We start from the raw sequence: 16571 nt of genomic DNA on the forward strand, positions 1-16571 counted from the left end.
ATAGAAATAACATTCTGATTGAGATGCAATTAACTTACACAAATACTATCAGGTCTCCGGAAGTATTCCGGACAAAATGAGGATTCCACAAGCGTAAACACAGATAACAGCGTGTGACAAAAATATGTTTAATAACGAAAACAACGCAGGACCGACAAAGTACAATCAAGACGCTGGTAACAAAGAACCAGGAAAACAAACAACCAAGTATGAAATGAAAGAGAAGACTTTCTCGTTTCCCCATGAAAAAAAAAGTTGTTTTCTGACTTTTTCTGTTCTTTTATAATCAGTAGTAGAACTAAGGTAGGGTGCGCAAGGTGCCGCCGTTTCTCCCACCGTGCTGCTCCCGTATTGGAAAAGAGGCATCAATGTTTTCTACTAGCGGATCAGAAAATGGAGGGATAGTGTAGATGTTTCCATATTTTAATTTACAGTGGAGTAGAACGATGCACCCCCCAACCTAATCTTCTGCCAAGAATTCCCCACAGTATTAACCTGTGACTACTCCAATGTGATATATATCTATATCTATATCTAGCTATCTAGCTATACATGCATACACATATATGTATATCTATCTATATTTATAGATAGATATAGATATGTGTAGGTATAGGACAACACAATGGTCGACTGGTAAGCACGTCTGCCTCACAGGGCGGAGGCGTAGGCTTCGATTCCTGTGTGGAGTTTGCCTGGTCTCCTCATGCCTGCGTGGGTTTTCTCGGGGTACTCCGGTTTCCTCCCACATTCCAAAAACGGGCATGGCAGGCTGATTGAACACTCTAAATTGTGAGTGTGAGTGCGGATGGTTGTTCATCTATGTGTGCCCTGCGATTGGCTGGCAACCGGTTCAGGGTGTGCCCCACCTACTGACCAAAGACACCCCAGCACACCCCGCGACTCTCGTGAGGATAAGCGGATCAGAAAACGGAGGGATAGCTAGATAGATAGATATGACAAGAGATTTATCCCTGTTTTTTCAAATTTTTTAAATTTGTTAAAAAAAACTAATTTTGCCCCCCGCCCAAACTCCCAATGCACTTATAATGGTTGTCATTTATATGTAGATATTCTTTATTTGCGAGCCTGAGTGGCCCCCACCCCACTCGAACAGCGGGAATATGCTTAGAATGTTCAAATTCCTACACAAAAGATGCACTGCAGTGAAGGGCAATGATATAAGGCATACTTGTATATGTGCGCGCACACATCTATACATGTTATACTGTCATCTTAAGTGCTCCCCAGTGTCACATTGAATGTATTGTTAACATTAACAGGATAATGGTTATTATTTATCCATAAAAGTCTGGCGCTTTGTCTGCCGCTACTCAGCCACTTGCATGTTCTAAACACGGTATGTTTCAAAAAGGAAAGGGAAGCAATAAAGCTGAAGCTTGTAAGTCGTAATAGCTGCCGTGTAAAACCAAAACGCATAAAAATGAGCATAAATCATTGGTATCGCTCAATTTAATTACTGACATCATCAATCTGTCATTTTAGCGCTGTCCTATTTTGAACTCTGGCGTGCTGTGACCTGTTGTACGTGCGGTTGCTCACTTGGCTCCCATGAAAAGCGGAAGCCACAGGAAACATAAACTTCGCATTCTCAAGAGCTCGAGTCATATTTTAGTCGCACGTTGGACGATTCATGACCAGAAACACAAAAAGAACACATTTTGATGGTTCATTTAATTTATTCAACTGACAAAAAAGAAACATTTGTTTCTCTACAAAGTGAGTTCCACCCACAAGCAATATTTACACCAGTGTCATTATCACGTGCTTTGCATGACCTTGACTGTCAGGATAAACACACATTTATTACACGTTTTTCGAAGTCAGAAGCAATCATGAGTGCATGACGAATCAGGATATTTACAGACTGTTCTGAGACTTGTTTGCGGCGTCTTGATATATCTTATGACGAATGGCTTTTTTACACTGATGGTGCGTCTTCCACACACAGCAGTTCATCTTACCTGGAAGAGAAAATAAAAAGTCGGACTAAATCTCAACTAAAAATCAGATTCGATGGGGTCACCAGAGGCGGGCCTTCTGTCAGACTGACTGTTTCCGGCATGATTTCAGGCTGACCCATGTAGGCCCAGTCCATCCAGGTGTCGTACAAACGACACGCAGCCCAAAAAACAAAATAAACAACAACAAAAAAAAAAAAAAACAGACACTGGCACAGTGTGGTGATTGGTGAAATTATAAAAGAAGATGCGACACCCGTCATTAAAATGTGTTGTGTACCTTTCAGACCCACAACACAATTTTTTTTTCTGTATTTGGCTGCATATCAGGTGTGCGGCACCTGTGTGTTACGTAGTACCAGTAAGTCGGTTCTGGACATCGTTTAGCTGTCGCCAACACTCGGGCGGACTGAAATACTGACGGTAGTTAACAGATGGACAAAATGGACGAACGATGTCCACCTCTTTTGGTTACAGCTTAAGTAGGCAATGACACTTGAAGAAAAACGACATCAACGATTGCATTCTTGTTTGTATCCCTCTGGATAGTCCTCAGTTGCTCTGCAATATGCTAATCTGTATTATAATGTAGAAAACTTTGCACTTTGAGTGAAAGTTGTAAAAATAGATAAGTATAGCACACATAAGGGTAAAAGCATTTGTTTATATGTAGACTTTTTCCTTTTGTTTTCTGATTGATATAAAAAAATGATCAATTTATATATTATTACATAACAAGGGGTAGGATAAATACATTTTTTACTTCTTCCTACTCCTTTGAACATATAATTGTGCTGTATGATGACTGTTTTCTTTTCCTTTTTTACAATTCTACTTCCCTTCACTTTCTGTCAATTTATGACTGTATATTTTTATATGTTCAATAAACAAAAAAAAAAAAAGTTACCGTTGGAGTTTTGCTGAAGCTTGGTGCTGCAATAGCGGCTCATTTGGCTGCAATTTGTCTGTTCTGCTGCGGGATCGACGGCACGCCCGCGAGTTGAGGCGGACCCACCTGCAGAACATGAAATACGCGTGCAGTTCACTGTGAGTGCACACACACGCACACACGCACACACACACACACACACACACACACACGCACACACACACACACACACACACACACACGCACGTTGGCAAGTTCAACCACAGAGCTTGAAAGGTGACAGAATTCAAGAGTTGTTATCTCGGCCGCCCATCCTTCCTGCTCCTGCTGCTGTTGCTGAGTCTACACGCGTCCACTTAACCTCTGCGCCACGCTCCATTTAATCAGAGGCCGTCTGAGGACGCTGACTGCCCCATTTTGTGTTTGCGTGCAACACGCCGTGTCCACTGAGAGTGTTGTACCTTGCAACTGGGCAATGCCCTCAGGGTCTGCAGCTCCTTTTCTCTCAGGGCCAAGGTATCCGCTTGCAATTGTTTCTGTTCTCTTAGCCGGTTCTGCTCAATCAGCAGTTTCTCCATCTGAATCGAATGCGTGCGTTTAAAAAGGACACGAGGAATACGAAGAGAGGGATGGCGGCGAGCGTGTTTCAAAGAACCTTCTCGTCATGAGTCTTCTGCTTGAGTTGTAGCTGCCTGCTGGCCTCGGCGAGTGTCTCGTTGCGGTTCTGTTCACATCTCTGCAAGTCGGCGCTAAAGTGCGAGTTTTCCACCTCCAGTCGGCTCGACTTGACTTGAATCTGAGCCACCTTCAACAGGAAGACAGATGTGGTGATGTTCTTTTATTGGATGCTACGCTCTTTGTGGAAGATATTAAGAGTGTTTCCTCCTACTGTGCCATTCCTTTTGCCCAGAGGGCACTTTCCAGTACATCTTACAAACTGTGTAAGTCAGGGCAACTGGCATGTGGGACCACATTCTGAGTGACAACTCGATGAAAAAAAAATCCAGAAAAAAAGGGAAAATCACAAACATGAAAAAAATATTGAAAAATCTGTTTATATGCGAATCCACGGGTGCCGAACTGCAAATATTCAGTTGTCACCGTAGTTTTTAAATTGTAATATCATCAATCACCACTAGATGGCAGACCTGTGTTAATTGAGCTCATACTGGGGCTTATTATGACCGGTACTGCAACATGAGTAGTTGTATTTTGTGTGTGCGTGCGTGTGTGTGTGTGTGTGTGTGTGTGTGTGTGTGTGTGTGTGTGTGTGTGTGCGTGTGTGTGTGTGTGTGTGTGTGTGTGTGTGTGGAGGAGGGGGGATTTGGAATGATGTGCATGCCAAATATAGCTCCTCAACAATATTAAACTTTTGAGTGATATTTTTGGGGAAAAGACTTACAAAAGAAGTTCTTGCACTTAATGTTGTTTTTTTTTTTTTTTTTTTTTTTTTTTTTTGCTGTCCTTTAATTTTTTATTTTATGGTAGAGTCCTTTGCACTGGCAACATAATACACTACAATCTGTGGTCATTTTGTTGTTTTCTACAACTGCTTCGTGCTTGGGATAGGATAGGATAGTGCATTGTTTCTACATGCCTTGAAAAATGTATTATCAAAGCTGCAATATGTGAAGTGTACAAATTTCACACACATGCACATATTATGTCCAGTGTTTATCGACAGCATTTCAGTTGCCCATTCCTGGTTAAAGTGGATGTTGACGGTGTCACTTGGTTTAGTGCGCTCGATCTCACGCGCATGGCACCTGATGCAGTTTTTCCTCAACTGCTCCATTTCTATAGTTAAGATTTGTAAGATAATTAAATGAACCAAGATACCTTATTTGTAGTAAACAAATAATTTCAGATCAGTTCGTGAAATTGGATCATTTACATTCCATTGAGATGCGGTTACACAAGGGTCCAGAATCATTGACTGAATCCTGTCATATTATACGGTAGTTTCCAACTTTTGCACGTGGCCTTGTGAAAAATTGAGAGTACTCATTGACTGCTGATAAGAACTCATTTCACAGTGTTACTTCGGCTCATCTCACGAAGAAAAAAGGCAATAAGATGAAGAGAAATGAGTCTTTGCCTACAAATTGAATGCTTTCAGAAAATGATGATGCATTCAAGCGCAAAAACAATGAGGCATCATTTTTACCCCTCACTTAGCAATGTAACCCCTTAGGCTTGGCGATTTACTTGGCGAGGATGTGTGTCTTTGTTCTCCAGAACTTGCTGCTATATCAGTGCAGCCAGAAGTCACCTCTACATTGACCATAAGATGACCTCGGTGGGCAGCTGTGTCCATAACTTAGTCTAGGAGTATTTTTCCAGAGGAAAGGCATCCTCTCTAGAGGAAATAAATGGATCGCAGTCGTCATGTCTGTATCAACTTCACAATCTAATGAGTCATTTATAGCAAAGTACCATTTCCCCACAATACAATCAAGTCATACTGGAGCGTTGACGCAATGTGTGTGTGTGTGTGTGTGTGTGTGTGTGTGTGTGTGTGTGTGTGTGTGTGTGTGTGTGTGTGTGTGTGTGTGTGTGTGTGTGTGTGTTTGATTCGGTTTGATTCATTGATATGGTACCACTCAGTTTGAGAGAGTATGATGTCATGAGTTTCTTGTTCTCATGTTACAAACATCCGAATGTGCTTTTGCATGTGTATTTTACATGTGTATGATCCTAGGTGGAATTTCTTAAATCTATATGTCTACAATAAATATCAGATGGATAGAAAAAATGATTTCATACATATCTCTCGTTACACCGTAGATGATTCAGTTTGATTTGATGCACTCCCATCTTTTAAATCAAAAAGAGTTTTTCCTAGTTTAAATAATTTTTTGTCACACCCCTACCATATACAGTATGTTTACGTATCACTGTTTACATATCATTTTGACTAGAATCGAACATAAAATGTGATGCACCGGTATAGCCAGTATGTATCTCGTCTCTGCACATTACCTTGTTGCCCACGTTGTCCAAATACAGCTGAAACTTGTTCTCCACATCCTTGGAAAGGCTGGTGCAGCTGTTTCTTATCGTCTCCAGTTCCTCCTGCTGACTCTCACAGGTGAGGTGAAAGGTCAGCTGGTGGGGGAACAGGTTGTTGATTTTGGTGAGAAATTCCCTGGTCACCGATTGGATTCCATTCAAAGAATGAGCAAAGTCCTCTTTACATTTCCTGGTGAAACACAATGTTTAAAATCAAATGTATCTGTATTTAAGCCCACAATGATTGCATTTTCGGCAAACAGCTTGTCAGTACCTGGTGTAGGCGGCAAGCTGCTCCTTCAGCATGGTGTTTTCTCTGCGGAGAGCGATGCCATCCTGGTGGTGGACGTCTCTGTCCTTGAGGGCATTGTCCCTCTCCTGACTCAGATAGTGGACCGTGTGGCTGAAGTTGGCTTCGATGAGTTCAATCATTGCTTTCTGCTGCGCGTTGAGGCTCTGTAAAGTTTTGAGCTCATCTGGAGGAATCAAGATAAGTCTTTTAGAATATTAGCAAGAGAGATATGGCTTTTTTGGGGGGGGGGGCAATTTTCTGACTATTTATTACAACCTCCAAGAGTGAAATGTTGCTATTTTTTTTTTCAGTAAATGAACACAAAAGTGAAACTCTTCCCTCCCAATTAATTAACATATAATTGAATTTTAAAATAAAAATGTTTTAATATCATATTTATATTTGGATGACTGGCGTAAAAACAGTAAAATGCCTCAGAAGCTAATTTGAACTTTTCTTGAAGATGTGATGTGATCTCTGGAAAATCATTTGCAGTGCTTAAATTGGCTTTGAATTGCTGAGGCCTGTGCTCTTGCCCCCATATTCAATCTTTTTTTAAGATCCACTTGAATCAAATACAAATTTGAGGTGGGATTTTGCATGATCATTTTCCCAATAATGGCTAAAATTGCTGAAAGCGAATACACAAAGGTCAGGAAGTCCACCGACATGTTTTTAACGGTGAATCATTCTTGACTATTCAAATGTAATAATCATTCTATAAAAATGGATCAATGAAGATGGATTACAGATGATTGGCATAAGCATGAGATGACCAAGATTTTTTGTTGCACTCAAATGTGTAAAACACGACAAGGAAGGATGGCTGAGAACACATACTGCTTGGAGCGACCACAACAGGTTGCTGCTGTATTCGGGGGTTGGAACATCGCATAAGCATGCTTTGCGTTGTCATCATCTGCCTCTCACAGTTGGCCTGCATGAAGAAAATTTTCGGAAGATAAAAAAAAAAAAAACAAAAAACAAAACTGTCCATCATCCATAATGAGCCGCAAACACACTGCTTAAATAGATCCACGTACTAATTTATTCATGAGGTCAAACTTGGTCGCGTTGGTATAAGTCATGAGCTGCTCCAGCTGCTTCACAAGAGCATCTTTCTCAGCCGTGCGTGCCCCAAGTTGAGCTCCCAGCTCGCCTTTCTCCCTCCTCAGCTGTATGTTGTTCTCACTCAGTCTGTTGAAGCCGAGCTCCAGCTCCTGCACAAGAACAGAGCAGGTGACATCACCTCAGAGAGGATTGCCGAGAAAGATGTACCCGGGGTCAAAGGGCTGCAGCAGAAATAAGCCCGCGTCCTTCTTGGTCTATTCCAGGGTCCTCGTTTTCCATCACTTCCTGCTGCAACACACCTGATTCAAATCACGAGGATCTTGATCAGGCTCCTGTAGAGCTTGCTGGTGAGCTGCAGAAAAGCAGCCCTCGAGGACCGCAGCTTGAGACCCCTGCTCTAAGCAGTGTGATACTCAAGAATGATCATCTCATCACTTTATGTTTCACTCTGAAACGCAAACGTTAAAAAGTAATCGAATCCCTCACCTTGACTCTCATCTCCTCAGCTGACTTCTCCGGTTGCCCGTAGATGAGGAAGAGCACAAGGCTGACGATGATGAGGGACTGGATAAGTGAGGAGAAGAAGAATACGATCCTCAAATAGTAGCCACAGCTCTTGCCTTTGGGCTTGTGCAAAGGCTCCCTCGCCTCCAGGCCAAACTTGGCCCGGGAATAGCTGGAGCTGTACATGTTTGGAGGTGAAATGGTGGCAACCGGTTTGGAAGCTCGAAAGAGGAATTGTTGGGAGGACGCTCAAATCCACAAGGTTGTCCCCCTTTGAAGCGCAGAAGCCTGAAGTGACGATGTCGTCCGTCTTCTGAGGTTGTGACAACGTCACAGCACAACTCGCATGGATGGACGAATGTAAACAAAGATCCCGAGGAGCGTAGTGGGGCCATGTTTATAAACGGTGCTGGGGGCACATTTCCAGTCCATCCTGGCCCTGCCCTCACCTCACATACCTCCCCTCCTCCTCATCCGACCACCCCCTCATCGACCTCTGCCACTGGTACAGCCTCTGGCCGCCTCACTCATACTTGAAGTCATTATTTTTAAAATAGATTGGTATGTATGGAAAATTCGACAGGCATACGACATTAGATACAATAGAATGAAAATAGCCGTTGTCACTACGACAAAAAGAAAAAACGGGGACCACTGAAACTGCAGCATTTGAAAGCAAATTACAGATCGCCTTGTGCAGAATGGGCACTCGGTTGCCATAGTTGATTATTGTTTTCATGTTGTTAGTTTGCTAAAAATGCTGCGACAGATTGTCGTTATACCACAGGGTGCAATAAAATGAAAGAAAATACATAATGAAGTGACGTTTTAAACGGGTTTTCCCAAGCCTTAAGCCTTTTGCATTTATTGTGAGTTCAGCCTGTGCTGAAGTGCTGCAGCCTGAAATTGTGTTTCAATTTCGTTGTAAGCGGGAATAAATGCATTTTGTAATATATAATCCATACACTCATCCATGGCGGCACGGTGGACAACCGGTTAGCACATCCGCCTCACAGTGTGGAGGTGCAGGGTTCGGCTCCGGACTTTGCATGTTCTCCCCGTACCTGCGTAGGTTTTCTCCCCAGGCACTCCGGTTTCTTCCTAGATTCCAAAAGCATGCTTGGCAGGTTAATGGAACATTCTAAATTGTCCTGAGGTATGTGTGAGTGTGAGCGTGGATGTTTGTTTTTTTCTATGTGTGCTCTGCGATTGTCTGGCAACCAGTTCAGGGTGTACCCCTGCCTACTGCCCCAAAACAGCTGGGATAAGCTCCAGCATGCCCGTGACCCTTATGAGGATAAGCGGATTCGAAAATGGATGGATGGATGGATGGATGGATGGATGGATGGATGGATGGATGGATGGATGGATGGATGGATATCTATTTTCTATGATGCTTAAAATTGACTTTGCAGGGCTGTGTTGCATTATGGTTATTAGCAACAACAGCAAGAATATGAATAATCCATTTTATATGCCAGACATTTTCTATCCGTACTTGGGATCCCTCTGCCAGAATCCACCCAAATTTGCTTTTATGAATGTTTTTTTTTTGCTGGCAACCAGTTCAGGGTGTTCCCCGCCTACTGCCCGAAGATGGTGGGATAGACTCCAGCAGCCCCCTCCCTCCCCCAACCCTTGTGAGGATAAAATGGATCGGAAAATGGATGGATGTTTTTTTTCAAGTGGTTGTAATTCATAGTTGGACCATTGACAGTGTAAGGCGGCAGTGAATTTCAAGGAGAAATATTTGAAAATACAAACTTGCAGAAAATAAATGAAGGCTCCGAGTGAAATAATTGACTTTCTGGTAATAATGTTGATTTGGTATGCTTCTGCAGATTTGCCGAGGATTCCTCCCCACATTCCCCAGACGGTAGATGAACAAAATAAGAAAACGGCATATCCTGTCCCAAGCAAGCACGGAAAGGAGTCATGGCAGTGGAGGAGTGAAGGAATGAAAACAATGGGGAGCTGTCATTCTTCAGGATAACAAATTCTGCCTGCAGGACAGAGTTGGTGGGCCCTCTCGCACGCTCTTATCTGCTACGATGACGTGAGGACCAGCCGAAACTGCAAGGGTGGAAAAAGGGGAAAGGTCTTCTGGGCCGCAAGCTTTCCTGCTCCCCATTGTCTCACCGGCAACATTCTGGAGTGGGGGGGGGAAAACCTCAATTATGAAGGCTCCTGAGTGACAGAAAGTGAATAACTATCAGAAGTGGAGACCGATGTTGGAGTAAAAACAGGAAACCTTGTGCTGCAGGGATAAGACAAAACAACTACTTTAGATAAGGTAGCAGGAGACGGGAGACACATGACGTCTTTAGGACCAAAGTAATATTCACACGGGTGGATAAGTGATATCATTCATGAAGATAATCGTTCTGCCCAATGTTCAATCAGCCAGCATTTGTGTGGTTGCTCAAAAGCAGTGGTTCTTAACCTTGTTCGAGGTATCGAACCCAACCAGTTCTTATGCACATTCACTGTCTTCTACATTTAATGCATTGTGGCTATGCAATAATAATTGAGAATTATTAATTCTCAATTAGGACTGTCACAAAATATTTTTTTGTTAGCAGACTAATTGGATCATTTACCTGTACATCGCAGTACAGTATACCGCACCAGCAAGCAGGCGTCAAGATGTAATTTTAAAATATGATTTTTTTTTATTTTTATGAATTAATAACGTATATTTTAAATCATAATATTTATATGGTTTGAGCAACTTCGTTATTTCAGGAGCGTGTACTCTCCAACTAACAGGTAGCTCCTTCGCATTAATCAGAGGCCAAGAAGTAGCTTTCGTTTTCAGAAAGGTTGGTGACACAGACTGGGTTAGTGCTCAACATGAAGCTGTTAATCACGTCACGTGCATAAAACGTCCCACGGAATGCAGAAAATGAAACCTGAATTAGAAATGTGTGTGCGTGCGTGTGCATTTGTGTGTGTGACAGGGGTGGTGTGGGGGGGATAATAACCTAACCCAAATGAACCGACGCCTTTCACCACCCTAAGTAATACAGTCAGCGTGTAGTGCCAGACGTGATTTTCACGTGAGTCCTCAACATTTATTTCCAGGAGAAATGCTGCCATCTCCTGACAAAATATATGAGCAAAAAAAAAACAAACAAACTTCGAAACAAAAACATAATGCAATTCAGAATTGGACTCACTAAACAGAATGCAAATACAATACGATCAATATTTCTTTATTGAAATAGCGCTTTCTTAACAACTGCAGCTGTAAAAAAAAGCGCTTTACAGAACAATTAAACATAAAATGACAAAAATAATACAACAGGATACATAACACAAATGGAGTCATTTGTCTTATTTGGTGTAAGGCAAAAGACGAAAGTCAATCCTCTTATTTTAGCAAAATATATTCAACCAACCAACAAAACGTACACAATGTGACCAAGTAAAATGAGGAAATCTTTCAGAAAGTGTGCAAGAGTCTATTATCTTCCAGTTCACTACTTCAATGTTACGGTTACATGGACTGAGATTTTGTCAATACATTAGCACGGCTGAAAACCTACAGAACTTCACTTCCGTAACAATTTGTCTGAATATTTTTTACATTTTGTTAAGAACATCACTACGCGACAGTTATTGTAGAGTATTAATGTAAGAGCATAAAAATAACTATTATGGATGAATTATCCTTCACCGATTCTGTTTTTGTAAAGAAAGCAAGTCTATAAAATCACATTAATCAGATCACAAAAGTCAAAATTGAAACTCAGCACTGTATTTTGCAAACAAAAAAAACCCCATTGTTGATAGACTGTATGAGATGATTTTAGCATGGACAAAATTTTGGTTTCTATTGTAATGTCTTGAACGGCTTCATACTGGTGCTAAAGTTGGACGCTGGATATTTTAAAAATATCTAACGCCAATTGCGTTACGGTCGTAACGATTCTGAATTCCGTGATTGCCGTAACAAAACACGGGCAATCCATAACATTTGGCAGTTCTGCATTCGATATTATAATCAAGTAACTGGAATCCGGGTGCTGGTCTACTCATTTACAGTGTACGTTTATTTCCCCACAGAACAAGTCCCCCCTGCTAGACGGTAGCCTCAATGTCCTGCGTCTCTTCTCCCTCCAGGAGGCTGTATGACGCGTGACTCTGGAAAGGCCTCTGCAGAGGGTGAGCGAGAAGTTTGGCCATGCAATTGTGCAGCTCGATGGCAGGGCCACTTAAAGAAACCTCAAAGCGATAGCACATGCCCTTGGAGTCAAGGTTGCAGAAAGACGTGTAGTTGTCCTGGAGACAGAAAACAACACTTTAAGGACCACAGAGTTGGGAAATGAGAAAATAACATGTGTAGGCCCTACACTTGCATGCTGATAGACAACCACAATGATAGATAGCATACAATAATCACTGAAACGCCTGATCAAATCGATCAAACACGCGAATGAATTTCACCTGGACTTCCACTACCGGTATTTTATATTTTAGAACGCTTATCGTCTTTAGATTCGCAGAGCTTCTGGGCGAGACCACACCTTAGACTGGCACAGGGCACATAAAGAGAGAGACAACTATTTATGTTGTCAGTTATTGAGTGGGAACTGAAAACATGTGAGTCAGGCGAGTGACCATCAGTGAGCTTCTTGCTTCGTCAAAATCAACTGTCAGCTCGGTGAGAGTTCCCACTCACCCGCCAGCTTGTATCCTCGCCGTGATCTTCGGCGCCGTTATGGAGGTAGACCACATCAAAGAAAAAATAGGGAGACTGTAGCATTTTCTGAAGGACACAAACAAGAAATGAACATACTGTGACCTTGCTCAAATGCACCTGGACAGTAGTTGGGAAGCAGACAACCATCTAGTCAAAGTAAAATTGCCTTTTTTTTTTTTTTTGGGTTGGGGGTGGGGTCATGCAGCGGGACTCAAACCAAAAGCCCAAGTCATTACAAATGAGCTAATGCCACCCCAAGGATGTTCAAAGTAAATGAAATTTGGTGTACAGGCGGAGATGGCGAGCATCTTTGGTCCAACTTACACTGACAGCCTCGGAGGGGTTGAGCTGGAGCTGCCCAGCATGACGGCTGTAAATAAGTACGGTCCTCACCACGTAAGGAGGTGGCACAGTCTGAACATTCTCCATCGATGGCAGCTCAATCTTCTGACGACTGTTAAACGGACACGCCTATCTTAGTAAAATCGTCTTCATACCGAATCTTTTGGGAAATGAAGAAGATGTGTTCTGAGAGTGCTCACATGACACTGAGAAGATCTTCCAGGTCTGCAGAGGACAGTTAAGGCTTGGACTAAAAAAATGACTTCTTCCAATGGTACCTGAATGGACAGGAAAATGGAAGGATACTGAAAGTCTCACACATGTTGGTGTCCAGATCATAGAGACAGCTGCACAGCTCCCGAGGGTCTGAAGTGAAGCCTGAGAGCTGAGACAAAGTGGAACATTTTGTAAAACGGGGTGCATTTGCTACCGGGCCGCAAAGAAATAATAACCTTCATTAAAATCACATAATTGTATTTTAATTAGTCTTCCGGGTATTCGGCACAGGTTCATTTTGAAAATCAACTACTTTGACCTGCTTACATGTCAGTGACATAATCTCCCCCTTCAAACGTTGACCCCAAAAACAGATATGACTGGAGAGCTTCAAGAAGTCAAAATCCCGACTGCATGTAGATGAATCGCCCAGCCCTAGGCTACATAGATACTATCTTCCCCAAAAGTCCCTGACTCACCCACAGAGCGTCATCATTCACCACCACCAGAGCAAACTCGTGCCGTTTGTCAATCTTGTGCTTCGTTCTGACAAACATCTCAATCATCTTCTGGGAAATGTTCAAGGCGTTTGTTTTAGAGCTGGAGAGAAAGACACATAATGAAAAAAAAAATAACACTACCACTTTCACTAGGGTGAGGAAAGTTTAGAACAACAGGAGCCTACCCGTTAAAAGATTCCAGCTTTGGTAAACACATCTCTTCAGAAAGGTCCAGGCAGATGATCTATTGAGAGGAAAACAATAACACATTAAGATATTAAGATCATTAAGATATCCTTTATTTGTCCCACACTGGGGAAATTTACAGTCTACAGCAGCAAATTTGGGGGGTAGAAAGAAGGAAAACAAAGTGTTTACAAGCACAAAAATAAATGTAGATAAAGAGAGCTGTACACAGTTCAATATAAGTGCAAAATATATATATATATATATACACACACACACACACACACACATAAGCATGATGTGGACTTTACACTGGTCAACAGCAATTAATTTAATCAGATGGCTTTATGTGTCCCTAAACGTATTGAATGAATGAATGAATACTTTATTGTCATTGCACACTTGTTACAATGAGATTTTTGCAGGAGCCTCCCCCCAAGTGTATCGCGAAATATATAAAAACAAAACAAAAAAAAAAACGCTGATTTAAAAAATGCCTTTAGTTTTTTTCCCCGCTTGTACAAAATTCCACCTGCTGCTCAACCTAACCCTTAATTCATAAATATTACTGAATATATTCCTATATTGCATTTTATTTTATTGTCATAATAATAGTACGATTATTAAGATAAGATAGGATAACCTTTATTTGTCCCACACTGGGGAAATTTGCATTATGCATTATGAAATCCTGCTATTATTATGAAAACCGAATGTGCTGGAGGAAAAAAATGACTGCGCAAAAATGAATCTAGAAAAGTTTATTTGCATCAGTCATTGAGAAAAATAATGAGTAAAAATTTGTTGACTGTAATTATTTGAATCTGTAAGAAAAAAATGCAAGTTGGGTTATTAAGTGGTGAAAATTTGCAGTCAATCTTTGGAGTTTTAGAAATAATGAGCATAAGTGACAACATTAAGTTTTCTTCTGAAGACATCTTTGCAAAATAAAACAATTATAAAAAGCATGACGTCAAATTTATTACTAATTATAACTTTACATTATCACTTAAAATATTTTTTGTACAATTAATACTTTCATTGAATAACTAAATATTACATATGCCCCCAACACAAGTGACCCAACCCAGTGAAAAATTAATAAAAATGCACACTTCCATTCGAAATATTAATCAAAAAGAGCCCCCCCCCCCAAAAAAAAAAAAAAAAAAAAAACATTGTCCTTCAAATTTGTCAAGCTGTGGTTCTGCATGTTTGTTAAAGCGGCCTCTCAAAACTCAACTTTTCTTACATGAAATCTGATTGTTTTATTCAGAATTATGCTATGATATACTTTCCTCATTTATATTAAAGATCCCTGCTAAGCGCGAACAATCACTTTTGGAAAATCCTGGTTTTCCTTCAATCCAATGGAAGTTCCCAATTTTAACAATACCCAGAATTTGGTGAACCCTTGCGTGAGCTTACCACTTTTTCTGGACAGTTGACCCGAGGAATTCGGATTTGGTACTCAGCTGCTGGGGAAACAGAGGCTGCCAGTGCAGGCTGCTGTGGCGTGGGCTTGAGCCTCTCCTTGCAAGCAGCGGCCAAAGCATGTTGTACGACTGTGGCGGCAGAAGCGGCAGCAACAGGGGCAGAAGTCTGAGCTCCAACCGCGGAGATGGTCGTGGTGGTGGAAGACGGAGGACTGTCGCTGGTCGAGGCCTCGCCCTCGCCCTCGACACGACTGCCCACGGCCGGCTGCGATAAACTGGGATTACCTCCGCCTCCGAGGCTACCTGTGCTGCTTCGACGGTCCTCCGCACCTTCAGGGTTGGAGCGGGTTCGGGGTCGCAATTCCACCTGGTGCTCCTCGCCATCTGCAGGGCCAGGCTCGGACGTTTCCATGGATACGCAAGCTGCTTAGTTCAGAACAAGACATTAGTGGGTGAATGCACAGATATTTGATTCATCCGTACATTTTTGATAGCGCTTGGCCTCATTTCAATTTTTGATGAGCTGGAACCTATTCCAGATGACCTATCCAACTCAGGACTGGTCGCCAGCCAATCGTAGGGCACACAGAGACAAACGACCATTCACACTCGCACGAATCACACCTATATGGATGGCTTTAAGTCACGTGAATGTTTTGGAATATTGGCCGAACCCACACAGGCACAAGGAGAACATGCATTTCAATAAACAAGATTTAGCAATTATATAATACAGTAGAGTGAAATTAGGTTCCCTGCTCAAACTAATGATAGTGTAAGAGTCACAACAAGCGGCATGTTGTTGAATAGTATCACTGAAATGTACTGTATGTAGTGAGCTGCATGCAGTGGATACGCGGCATCCTAAAGAGCAATTAGGGGGGAAAAAAACATTCATACAAGAAAAGAAGAAACCATTATGGATGGACAAACCAATATGGATGCTATTGTTTGATGACAGCGCGGTAGCAAAAATGAGCAGTTACCATTAGCTAGCTTTAATTAGAATTTTAAAGACCAATTTGCTCCGTGCGAAAAGACGTACAACTCATGTAAGGAGTAGACCTACCAAATTAATAGCTTTGAGAGTACAAGGATGCAAACACCGTCAAACTCATTGAAAGTAGACAGATGTATCCCCGAACAGCTAGCATTTGTTTTGAACTTCCGTCAAGGAAATGACAACTTAGGCCGCGTAGCATTATGGGTAGTGTAGTTTAGTATCGAAAGTATCTTGCCTTCTCTTTAAAACAAACAAAAAAACATATACATATAAAAGGACAATTTACAAATACATATATGTTGTGTGTTCTATGGACTAGAGGGAGATTTTGAAACTTTTTTTTTCAAACCATCGTGGATATGGATAGAGAAGATGACAAGAGTCATCAACATAAATACACATAGTCAGCTAAAGTGACACAAGTAAAATAATA

The 16571-nt window shown here is 41.7% G+C and overlaps 2 protein-coding genes across 6 annotated transcripts; both read right to left on the reverse strand.

The window, feature by feature from the left end:
- Positions 1-1680: 1680 nt before the first annotated feature.
- On the reverse strand, positions 1681-8134 carry plvapb (plasmalemma vesicle associated protein b). Of its 2 annotated transcripts, XM_019875500.1 has the most exons (9): positions 7733-8134; positions 7219-7395; positions 7016-7112; positions 6158-6359; positions 5854-6073; positions 3527-3676; positions 3333-3449; positions 2890-2997; positions 1790-1985 (listed from the first exon to the last, which is right to left on the reverse strand). In XM_019875500.1, exons 1-8 carry the CDS (start codon positions 7934-7936, stop codon positions 2929-2931), a joined length of 1236 nt encoding a protein of 411 aa, XP_019731059.1. In that variant the 5' UTR covers positions 7937-8134; the 3' UTR covers positions 1790-1985; positions 2890-2928. The 2 variants fall into 2 exon arrangements, with proteins under 2 accessions (XP_019731060.1, XP_019731059.1); XM_019875501.1 differs by lacking the exon at positions 2890-2997 and having other exon boundaries at positions 1681-1985.
- Positions 8135-10949: 2815 nt separating this feature from the next.
- On the reverse strand, positions 10950-16324 carry babam1 (BRISC and BRCA1 A complex member 1). 4 transcript variants are annotated; one of them, XM_019875426.1, is made up of 10 exons: positions 16205-16324; positions 15466-15558; positions 15128-15400; positions 13699-13757; positions 13493-13613; positions 13104-13182; positions 12998-13022; positions 12780-12909; positions 12435-12521; positions 10950-12034 (listed from the first exon to the last, which is right to left on the reverse strand). In XM_019875426.1, exons 2-10 carry the CDS (start codon positions 15517-15519, stop codon positions 11834-11836), a joined length of 1029 nt encoding a protein of 342 aa, XP_019730985.1. In that variant the 5' UTR covers positions 15520-15558; positions 16205-16324; the 3' UTR covers positions 10950-11833. The 4 variants fall into 4 exon arrangements, with proteins under 4 accessions (XP_019730985.1, XP_019730986.1, XP_019730984.1 ...); XM_019875427.1 differs by having other exon boundaries at positions 15128-15264; positions 15421-15558; XM_019875425.1 differs by having other exon boundaries at positions 13116-13182; positions 15128-15558.
- Between the last annotated feature and the right edge of the window lie 247 nt (positions 16325-16571).

This window comes from Hippocampus comes, unplaced genomic scaffold (assembly GCF_001891065.2).
Source record: "Hippocampus comes isolate QL1 unplaced genomic scaffold, H_comes_QL1_v1.1 scaffold132, whole genome shotgun sequence".
Taxonomy (NCBI): Eukaryota; Metazoa; Chordata; class Actinopteri; order Syngnathiformes; family Syngnathidae; genus Hippocampus; species Hippocampus comes.

Coding starts and splice junctions, on each gene's coding strand:
- plvapb (XM_019875500.1), bottom strand. CDS start 7,936: ATGTACAGCTCCAGCTATTCCCGGGCCAAGTTTGGCCTGGAGGCGAGG. Junction 7,113..7,218: donor TTGACCTCATGAATAAATTA/GTACGTGGATCT, acceptor TTCTTCATGCAG/GCCAACTGTGAGAGGCAGAT. Junction 3,677..5,853: donor TGGACAACGTGGGCAACAAG/GTAATGTGCAGA, acceptor TTCCTGTTGAAG/GTGGCTCAGATTCAAGTCAA.
- babam1 (XM_019875424.1), bottom strand. CDS start 15,547: ATGGAAACGTCCGAGCCTGGCCCTGCAGATGGCGAGGAGCACCAGGTG. Junction 12,910..12,997: donor GAAGATCTTCTCAGTGTCAT/GTGAGCACTCTC, acceptor TCCGTTTAACAG/TCGTCAGAAGATTGAGCTGC. Junction 12,035..12,434: donor GCGAGGATACAAGCTGGCGG/GTGAGTGGGAAC, acceptor TTCTGTCTCCAG/GACAACTACACGTCTTTCTG.